This window comes from Mesoplodon densirostris, chromosome 2, assembly GCF_025265405.1.
Source record: "Mesoplodon densirostris isolate mMesDen1 chromosome 2, mMesDen1 primary haplotype, whole genome shotgun sequence".
Lineage (NCBI taxonomy): Eukaryota > Metazoa > Chordata > Mammalia > Artiodactyla > Ziphiidae > Mesoplodon > Mesoplodon densirostris.
Window position 1 is genome coordinate 14,903,266 of NC_082662.1, and position 10,695 is coordinate 14,913,960.

At 55.1% G+C, this 10,695-nt stretch overlaps 1 protein-coding gene across 1 annotated transcript; it reads left to right on the top strand.

The window, feature by feature from the left end:
• Positions 1-8,094: 8,094 nt before the first annotated feature.
• Positions 8,095-10,479, top strand: KLHDC7A (kelch domain containing 7A). The gene has a single exon (XM_060080267.1). It carries the CDS (start codon positions 8,095-8,097, stop codon positions 10,477-10,479), a length of 2,385 nt encoding a protein of 794 aa, XP_059936250.1.
• Positions 10,480-10,695: the final 216 nt, after the last annotated feature.

The window sequence follows — 10,695 nt, forward strand, 5'->3', positions numbered from 1 at the left end:
CTTTTCCAGCAAGGGTCTGTAACTTCCAGTAGGTCCTCAGAGGGGCCTGGGCCCCAGAATGAGTCAAGAACTGCTGCCCTCGTTTGAATTCCTATAGAGAAGGCCCAGTTTTGATCTGGGGTTTTGCAAAAGTGAACAGAACAGCAGAGATGTGGGGAAAAGCGCCAGGAATGGGAGAAATGGCCTGTGAGACAACAGGGACAAGGGGACGGTAAACAGATGAGCTTGGCTGGAGCAGAATGGGTGTTTGGGAACAGTGACAAATGAGGTCGGGGCGTCGAAGGGACCTTGGAGAACAGGCTGAGGCATTTATATTTGATAGGGGAGGCCATGGGGAGCCATAGGAACTCTTGGAGCCGGCAAGTGGCAGCTCGGAACAGGGGTTGCGGAAGAAGCAGGGGAGACCAGAGGGGAGAGATGAGGGACCAGGATGGGGCTCCATGGACAGCCAGCTCCAGGGAGCGTGCTGCCCCTGGAAGGGCACTCAGGGCTGGTGACTGTCTGGAATATTGCAGGAGGAGGAGACGCGAGCAATGACATGAGGGAGACACAGCCTGGTTTCAGATCTAAAGGGTCCTGGTTTGAATCTCAGGGCTGCCATTTCCTAGCTGTGTGGTTTTGGGCAAATTACTTAACCTCTCAGGGTTTCTTCCTTGTAAGACAGGGATAACCATGCCTCCTTGGTGAGGTTGTGGAAATTTGCTTTAATGAGAAACTACCTCTGAAGCACTTAGCCCAGGACAAGGCACACAACCAGCCTTTGACAATGATGGGTTCCAGTATGATCCATCCATTCATTTTATATACACTTATCAACCCCCGCTGTACACCTGCACCAGGTGCCCTCCTAGGCATCCTACTGTGTTTTCTGACAATAACCCCATAGAGGGATGACATCATGCCTATTTGAGAGATGGGAAAACAAAGGCACAGGGATTTTCAGTCAGAATCAGTAGTGATGTATATTAAGGTTGTTGTGGGAGCTCAGATGTCAAGGGGTCAGTGACAAAGGTGTCACCTCTCTCTGACTCAGGGCAGGAGGAGACACATGCTCTTGATGATACGCAAGGTCATACAGTTGATTGGTTCTTGGGATTATGGGCGTGTTTATAGTGCTTCACATAGGGATCTGGTTAACTGGAGGATTCTGATTTTCTGAGGCTGGGGTAGGGCCTGAGGTCCTGCATGCTGACAAGGGTTTCTAGAGAGTGGCTTTGGGGTAAAACTGACTTGACCTTGAGCAAGAAACTAAGCCTCAGATTCCTCATCTGTGGAATGGGTCTTAACTCCCCTATGGGTCTGTGTGAAGATTAAAGAAGATGGTGCCTGCAGCCTTGGCAGAGCACAGAGCCTGACACAGAGTGGGTGCCCAGGAAATATTGGTTATGATTATCATTATTACTACCATCACTCTGGACTCTGAGCCCTCCATGAAAGCTCTGTCTGTGTGTGCAAGCACGGCTTATGCCACATACGCAAACCTCACGACGCTCCCTTTGGTTCATTTCATCCCACCCCAGGAGTAAAAATCAGGATGCAATCTGCCATTTCAAACAGCATCCATGAATCGTTTCATATTCAATTTCCCCATCAAATTCACAGGCACGTATCACATACCATTATTCCATTTCTTAATGGTCTGTGCAGAGGAAATTCTAAGTAGGACATTTCTTCATGCCCGTGGCATTCCCAGCTCTTTGAAATCCCCTTTCCAGGCCAGACTCCCAGAACGTCAAGGAGCTACAGTGACATGTCTGTCCCCTTGGAGAGCAATGTTGGTCCTACCTTGGGTTCCTGTGGAGGTGAACTTGGGCAGCAGGTATCAGGGCGGGCTGGGCGGATGCAGGGTCCAGGGTCAGAGAGGACAGTGATTTCAGCCCCACCTGCATACCACTCACAAGCTGCAGGGCCCTGGGCGAGATCACCATGACTCCTGGGAGCCTCAGTGCCCTCATCTATAAAATGGGGATGACAATGCCATCTGCACTGGGTGGTACAATGAGAAGTGCCCGGTCAAGGGCTGTGCCCATAACAACCGTGACAGCTACTTGTTCAGGTCATGTGAATGGAAAATTTGACAGGATGCCCAGGAAGGGGTGAGCTTAGTACTCAGGGCTCAGCAAGTGGCATTCACCGTGGCACATTCACCAGGGTCCCTGTTTGGCCTTACCTCTGCAGGCTCAGAATCCCAACTAAGGTGGCATCCTCGGTCCAGGAACTCTTGTGCCAGCATCACCCTAGACAGAGCAGAACAGGAGCCTGGGGGTTGGGGCAGAGCCGGTGGTGTGGGAGAATGTTCGGCACTTTACCTCCTGGTGAAGCGTGGTCCTGCCCTAGCTGAGTGGTGCAGCATTGGAGGAGCCTGTGATACCAAGCATTGACTTCTACTTCATAAATGGTGGGGAGGACAGAGTGGGTGCTGGGGGAACGGCAGTCAGGCTGGTGGGCTTGGGGCGGTGGCTATTCACCAACCAGAACGGAAATAGGTCAACATTTAACAACCGGTGTGGATGCAGCCGTGCACATCAGCTGGGGGTGCAGCCCAGGGACGCTGAGGGTAAAAAAGCCCAACATATGTTAAGGAGAGTTTCTCGAGGAAAGGCCCCTGGGTGAGTGTAGAGATCCACCGTACCACCATCAAATACTGAGTACCCTTCCGGCAAGTGGCAATTTATCCTTGACCTAATCCTCCACCCCTAGACCCAGTCCGATGCCCTGTGTTCTAGTCCCAGCTGGACAGACAGCTAGGACTTAGTCTCCCCATCAGACAGAATCCATTTATTGATGATACTTCTGGATTTAAAAGTCCATGGTCTCGGGCTTCCCTGGTGGCGCAGTGGTTGAGAGTCTGCCTGCCGATGCAGGGGACACGGGTTTGTGCCCCGGTCCGGGAAGATCCCACATACTGCGGTGTGGCTGGGCCCGTGAGCCATGGCCGCTGAGCCTGCGCGTCCGGAGCCTGTGCTCCGCAACGGGAGAGGCCGCAACAGTGAGAGGCCCGCGTACCGCAAAAAAAAAAAAAAAAGGCCATGGTCTCCCTCAAGTGTGTGTATGTGTGCATGTGTGCGTGCACGCATACATGTACATTCATACACATGCATGTGCACTGTGTGCATGCATGTGTGTGCATGTGCATCTGTATACCTGCATGTACACATGTGTGCGTGTTTGCATGGGTGTGTGTGCATTCATGTGCACACATATGCACATGTGTTCACATGCATCTGTGCGTGTGTGTGTGTGTGTGTCTGTGTAAAAGGCCACACAACTCCCCGACTCCCTCTCTGGCGTCTCCACCCACTCTCTGCACACACACCTCTCCCCCCAAAGTGCCCGCGCCCAGCTCCTCACCACCTCAGACCCTCCACTCAGGCCCTCACTGGCTGCACCCAGCTGGAGTCAACTTCCACCTTGAACACACAGACTCATCGGGCTGAGCAGACCAGAGGAGGCACCGGCATGATGGAATGCAAAGCTAATCGCTGGAAGAGGGCTCTGTTTATTTGCATGGCTCGCATTTGTCTCTGACCGTTTTATCCACCCCCTGAGCCAGCCGAAGAGTTCTCAATCTATCCTGCCCGCACGGAGAGACCAGATTGGCAGCATGCACGCACATCCACAGAAGCCCAATATAGACTTCCAATTATCTTTTAATTTTGCTCGTGTCTTCATTTGTTCACGTCACTTTTTCCAAATGGACTGGAGGTAAAAAAGCTGTAATTTATGGACTTTGAAGTCAGCTGTCAGGAGCGTCGTGCTCACAGGCCGGGTGGGATTAGACTTCAGGGTAGAGCCCGAACTCACTCCCAATCCAGCGGGGGAGCCGGCAGCCTCTTAGAGGCCCCAAAGTCCCCAGTCTCTCACTTCTGGTCTTCTGACTCCCTGTAGTAACTATATCTTCTTGATACAGAACTTGGGCATCTGGGGCCCGCTGAGCTGACTGTGAGCTCTGAAGTCTAGCTGGTTCCTAGAGATGGCAAATGCCTCACCTAGGAGTACACCTCTCATATGCAAATGAACCAGTCCAAATCCTTCCCCCTCCACCTCCTTTATAGGCTCTCACAAGGCTCTTATACCTCAGGGCCAGTAGTCCCCTACCCTAATCACTCCAGGACCAGAAGCGAGACAAATAAAGACAGCCCCCTGAAATTATTCAAGCTAGCCACTTCTAAGCCTACCCTACATTGCCCATCCTTTACCCTACCTTCCCATGAAAAACATAGTAAAGTCAATGCTTCCCACTTTCCCTCCTTCCTCTGCCTCCTGATGACCCTGGTGCATCCTCATGTGGCCCTCATGTGTATAGCACAGGGTAGGGGCTTCCCTAGGGAACTGTAACAAGCTACCTTTCCAAGAGCAGTCATCTCCTGATCTGTTGGCCTCACCATACCTGAATAATAATAAAGCTTACATTTTATAACTATCTCAGGTGGCCGTGGTCACTGAGGACCAGAATGGAGGGCAGACAGCAGGAAGCCTCCTTTAATGAAGGTCTCCTCTGCTCTCAGCGGTTTCACAGGTGTTACTTCCACCCTCCAACAAAGGAAGTGTTAAGCCAGGATTCATATCAGTGTCACCTGACCCTCCACCCTCATACACACAGCCTGCACCAGCCCCAAGATCCAGTCTGGAGGTCTCATGCATTGTCACAGCTTTCACGTCCCCCTGTATTCCTCATCCCTTGCTATTTCCCTCTTCTTAGCCTTCCCTGTTCTGCCTACCAAGTACCCTCTCCACTCTCTTGTCCTGGCCTGGCACAGGGACTCCTGTTTCACTCTCCCCCAGACACCCTCACCTACGAGCATCATCATACTTCACCACCTTGTTGCTAAGCATCTTCTTCCCCCAGCGTCAGCAGTCTCCATGGGTTCAGGCTCCATGGGTGTCTCTTAACCTAGGTCACTGCACCCCAGCACAGGGCCTGGTACATGGTAAACATCTGGTAAATAACTGTCCTATCAATCAATCAATCAATCAATCAGTCTATGCCCCTTCTTTCTTTTATCAATATTCAATGCTAAACACCTCTTTCTGGAATCCTCTCCTGACCTCTCTTCTGATGCCCCTTGTTCCAGCCTCCCTGGCCATCGAGTAGTCTGGTTGTACTTTGTCAATAAGCACCTGTTGACCAATCACCTTTTTAATTTTTCCTTTGTGATACACTGACTTGATCGTATCTCAGACATATGCGCCATCTTCCAGATCTGGATGTAAGTCCTTCCCCAGGGCTGGGGCTGTGTCTTCTGCTCCCAGTGGCCCTTTCACTTTCTCCTGGCCACCCGGGGGCCTGGTTTGGCCACATCCAATACCCAGGGGCACAGTTCCAAATGGAAAGAGCGATTGTCTGACTCAAAGGCTTTAAGCTGCAGCTATAGGGAGGGTGCTCCAGGACACATGGAGCCTTTATTGGGTGGGAAGCAGCCCATGAAAGGGGCTGAGACCCTGCTCCCTTGGTGGCATCTGAGAGGACAATGCCAGGTCCCAGCACTCAGGAGGGCATGCCACAGGTCTCCCTCTCTGAGGGTATGGGAGTCCCAAAGCTGCCCTTACTGCTGAAATGGTAGCTTGGCCCCTGGGAGGGGGGCAGCCCACTTCAGTCCCCAAAGCCCTGGTTTCACCACTGGAAAAATCATTTTTATTCCCCTTTATAGCTCATCCTCTCCTTCCCAGAGGAAGACAAATGGGCCTTGCAGTTAGAGACACCTGGTTATAAATCAAGACTCAGCCACTGACAACCTCCGCTGACATTGGTGCATCCCTCTAAGCCTCGGTTTCCTCACCTGTAAAATGAGGGCGATGACAATACCCACCTTCCTGGATGACTGGGAAGGTAAGATTATTTCACTCATACAAAGTACCCAAGATCGATTCCCCTTTCCCCGCCACTCTCCTGGATGGTCTTGGGGGCAACTGCTCACCCACCCCCCAGGGGTGAAGAGGAATTCGTAGCAGACAAGTAAAAAAACGGACTTACTTTCCATTCCTCTACCCCCTGGAATCTCCTGAGATGATTATTAAAAAGAGGATTTCCTGGAAGCTATCCCAAACCTACTGAATCATAAAATCTGGGGGCAGAGCTTGGAAATCTGCACGTCTAACGATAACTGTAAATCACTATTGTGACCGTGATGGAAAGTGAGAAAACCCGGCTGCGGGTCACCAGCAAGACAGGCAGAGAACGCCTGACTACTGGGGCAGTCTTACCTGTTGGGTGAATTCAAGTCTGTAAAATTCGGGAGTCTGGAAACAAAAGATAGAAGTCCCCATTTACAGGCAAATTGACATAACCTTGGAGCTGCCATAAAGTGGGGATGACAATTGTAGACCTCCCAAACGGGACAGTGAACAGTAGATGAGATGCATCCTGAGTGTCCACCCCCATCCTCCCCGCGGAAAGGCACACACATGTTGGCTTTCATCCCAAATTGCCTCAGGCCCCAGAGTTGAACTTACTTGGAGACTTTTAGAATCCAGCAGAGCAGTGTGTACTTTGAGCCGCAGCCCGTGTGATGAAGGCTAAAAGAGGCGCGTAGAAGAACAACAGAACAAGAAGGAAATGATGATGCCGGAAGGAGGGAGGCACCCGGAAGGAGGCACAGGAGGCAGCCTTTGACCTGACCCAGATGTCTGGAGGAATGTGGACCAGCAAAGATGGGGGAAGGCAGCCTGAGCCCCAGCCCAGAGCCAGGTATGCACAGCAGTGATCAGGGGATGATTTTGGAAGGTAAACTAAGGCTGGAGCATAGAGGGCTATGGACAGCATCATCAGGAATCACGATTTTCTCCTCAAGTCAAGGCTTCAGAGACATATTCCTCTGAAAACTCTGTATTTCAGAGTGGTTTTTATTCTCATATTTAAAAGTTAAATGCCAACATTTAGAAATCGAGAGGGATGGCATCACCACCTAGACTCTAAGTGACTCTGAAATAGTGGGACCAGGCGGTGCTGGGACCGCCCACCTGGCACCATCAGCCCCCATAAGTAGCATGAGGCTGAAACCCCTGCCCTGGCATTTGGGGACCCCAGAAAGACCTCAGTCTGGGGAGGGGCAGAATTACACCTGTGCTTCCAAAGGTCCAACTGATGACAATTAATATGAGTCATCAGCCCTATGGCCTTTACACACATTAACCCATTTTGTTCTCACCACAACCTTATGAGATGCTGTTACCCCCATTTTTCAGATGAAGAAACTGAGGCACAGAGAGGTGAAATCACTTGCCTAAGGTCACACAGCTGGTAAGTAGCAGAGCTGTGTGGCCTGGATCTGAAACCCACAGCACCGGTGAGATGAGCGGCGGGTGAGTCTCCCTTGGCCTCTCACCATATGAGGTTGTCTTGTTCAGAGGGTGAGGTTGTGCCCCATGTCTGTCCCCGATCTAGGTACTAATGCCATGTGTTTTCCCCAACTCCTCACAGGAAGACCGGTTTTCTTAGTCAACTTATCAGGCAGGGAAGGAGGGCAGAGTCATGCAGGAGCCGGGTCAGGTGGTTTGGCCGCAGTCCCCAGCTCAGCCTCACCTGCTGCTGACTGCGGACCCCACCGTGGGGAACAACCAACCTCAACAGGAAGAAAACAGACCCGGGAGGTTCTCCTGCCACGCCTGCTGTGGCTCCACCTGCCCCACAAGTCACCACACCCAACCCTCCCAGCCCAGTGGATTTGCAAAAGAGAAAACAGAACACACACACAAATAAACAAATAATCACCAACCCCGTGCATTTCCTGGCATCCGGTGACTGTTTGGTCAAGAGCTCCCTCCCTCTCTGTGTACCCGCTGGACACTCCTAACCCCCTCCAGCTGCTGCCGGCTCGGGTGGCTGATCACAAGCTCAGCCCCCAGGCAGGTGCCTCCCACTCCCAGGGAAAGGATCCAAGGAGGCCAGCAGCTGAGATCTGCCAGCCCTAAGCCCCACTGGCCACCCTCTGCCAACTCAAAGTCACCTTTGCTACAGCTCCTCTGCTGGCCAGCCGGTCAGAGCCAGCCCAAGACCCCGTCCCTCTCAGCTCGGCAGGAACCAGGAACCACTCCCTACTGGGCAATCATTAATCGGATTCTTGACATTCCTCTGCCCCAGGTCGGCTTGGGAACATGCTCCCCAGAGGAGGAGGAGCAGAGACCCAGGGCTGCCATCTGGACATGCAGCTGGCGGGTAAGGTGGTGCTGTCTGCCGCTGCCCTGCTCCTGGCGACCGCAGCCTACAAGCTGTACAAGTCAAGGCCTGCCCAGGCCCCACCGGGGGGTGGGAACGCCAAGGCTGAGGCCAAGGAGGAGGCGGAAGGCTTCAGGCAGCCTGCCATCCAGGAGGCTGTTTCCGGGGCGCCACAGTGGGGCCTGAGACGCCGGAGGGGAAGCAAGGGGGCCGGAACATCGCTGGGATGCAGCTGGGAGAATCCGGAGGGTTCCGGAGTCCTGGCGACAGGAGCGTCTCCTGCAGACTCGGAAGCCCGAGCGACTGGGAAACCCGAGAGGAAACGTGCTGGTGAGGAGCCGGGTGGGCAGTGCCCGGACTCTGGCCTGGCACCTCCTCGGGGCCGTGGCCAGGAAGCCGGAACAGCTGTTGGCGGTAAGCTGCCCCGTTGCCCCCATTGGTGCAGTGAACCCCAAAGCTCCCTAACTGGCCTCACTGCAGTGGACGGCAGCGGTGTGAGTGGTGAGCTTGCCCCATGGCAGGACAGCAGATCCCAGGAGCAGCTGGGAGCCGGGGAGCAGGAATCCGCCGACCGGTGCAGGGCGGCCCACACAGAACGCAAGAGTGACATGAACAAGAGCTGGGTCTTTACCCGTGTGACCGGGGTCCACAGGCCAGAGGCTGGGGCCCTCCAGGCTGCCTCGGACATGGGCCTGGCCCTGCGTCAGCAGGAGGGAGCCACCGAGGCCTCCTATACCTTCTTGTCTGTGGCCCGGGTTCGAGTGGAGGAGAATTTCATACCGGAGAAGATGGAGGGGACCAGGCCCAGGCTGAAGCGCAAGGTGTACGATTACTGTGTTGAATCCACCTGTCAGGCCACTTCCAGGGGCAGGCTGGCCCCCAGAACAGCAGCCCTGGTGGAGGCTCCACCCCCTGTGTCAGGGCCAGGCCCCCTGGGAGTCGGGGCAGCCTCGGGAGGCCAGGCCGATAACAGAGTAGGTGGAGTGGGGACAGCCGCCGCCCCCCAGCCTGTGCTGTCACCCTCCGCACAAGGCTTCAGCAGGAAGCAGAGCCTCCTTCAGATTGTGGAGAACCCGGAGCTTCAGCTGCAGCTCGATGACTCTGGGGACCCTGCTGCATCGTGTCCAGACCAGAGCGCCCTGCCCACCAGCCCCATATCCCAGGGTTCTCTTGCGTCCAGCTCAGCTGGAAGCAGCGGGAAGCCCCACCTGCACTTTGTGGCTGGGGCCAATTTCTTTCACCTCCCGCTCACCCCTGGATCAGCCCCAGAAGTCCGCCTGGATCTGGGCAATTGTTATGAGGTGCTGGCCTTTGCCAAGAAGCAGAGCCTGGAGGCCCTGAAGGAAGCCGCCTACAAGGTGATGAGCGACAACTACCTCCAGGTCCTGCGCAGCCCGGACATCTACGGGTGCCTGAGTGGGGCAGAGCGGGAGCTGATCCTCCAGAGACGGCTCCGGGGCCGCAAGCACCTGGTGGTGGCCGACATGTGCCCCCAGGAAGACTTCAGTCGCCTCTGTTGCTATGACGACGAGCGGGATGTCTGGCACCCGCTGGCCCGTCTGCCCCCTGAGGCTGTGTCCCGGGGCTGTGCCGTCTGTAGCCTCTTCAATTATCTCTTCATCGTGTCCGGTTGCCAGGGGTTTGGGCACCAGCCCTCCAACCGCGTCTTCTGCTACAACCCGCTGACGGGCATCTGGAGTGAGGTGTGCCCTCTGAACCAGGCCCGCCCTCACTGCCGGCTGGTGGCCCTGGACGGACACCTGTACGCCATCGGGGGTGAGTGTCTGAACACGGTGGAATGCTACGACCCTCGCCTGGACCGCTGGACCTTTGCCCCGCCGCTCCCCAGTGACACCTTTGCCCTGGCGCACACGGCCGCGGCGTGTGCCGGAGAGATCTTCGTCACCGGCGGCTCCCTGCGCTACCTGCTGCTCCGATTCTCGGCCCAGGAGCAGCGCTGGCGGGCCGGCCCCACCGGGGGCGGCAAGGACCGCACAGCCCAGATGGTGGCGGTCAAAGGCTTTCTCTATCGCTTTGACCTCAACCGCAGCCTGGGCATCAGCGTGTACCGCTGCAGCGCCAGCACCCGCCTCTGGTACGAGTGCGCCACGTATCGGACCCCTTACCCGGACACCTTCCAGTGTGCCGTGGTGGACGACCTCATCTACTGTGTGGGGCGCCAGCGCACCCTCCGCTTCCTGGCTGACTACGTCTCACCCAGGTTTGTGCCTGAGGAGCTACAGAGCTTCCCCTCCCCGCAGGGCACCCTCCTGCCCACCGTCCTGACCTTGCCCGGCCCTGATGTGCCCCAGACCAGGGTCTAGTGGCCCCTCTGCTGGGCCCCATCTGCAAAACTAGAGGCAAAAACATCCCCTACCCATCATCCATGGGCCATTTCTGGGAGATCAGGTGGCCTGGGAATCTGGCCAGCAAGAGGTGAATTCCAGTCCTTTCTCCTCCACTGGCTGGACTTCTTAGCTGCATCTTTGCCCCCATTGGGCTGCAGAAACCCAGTGTGGAAATGGAACTCGGGACTGGTG

Excerpts from the sequence above, each read along its gene's own strand:
- KLHDC7A (XM_060080267.1), top strand. The coding sequence starts at position 8,095 with ATGCTCCCCAGAGGAGGAGGAGCAGAGACCCAGGGCTGCCATCTGGAC.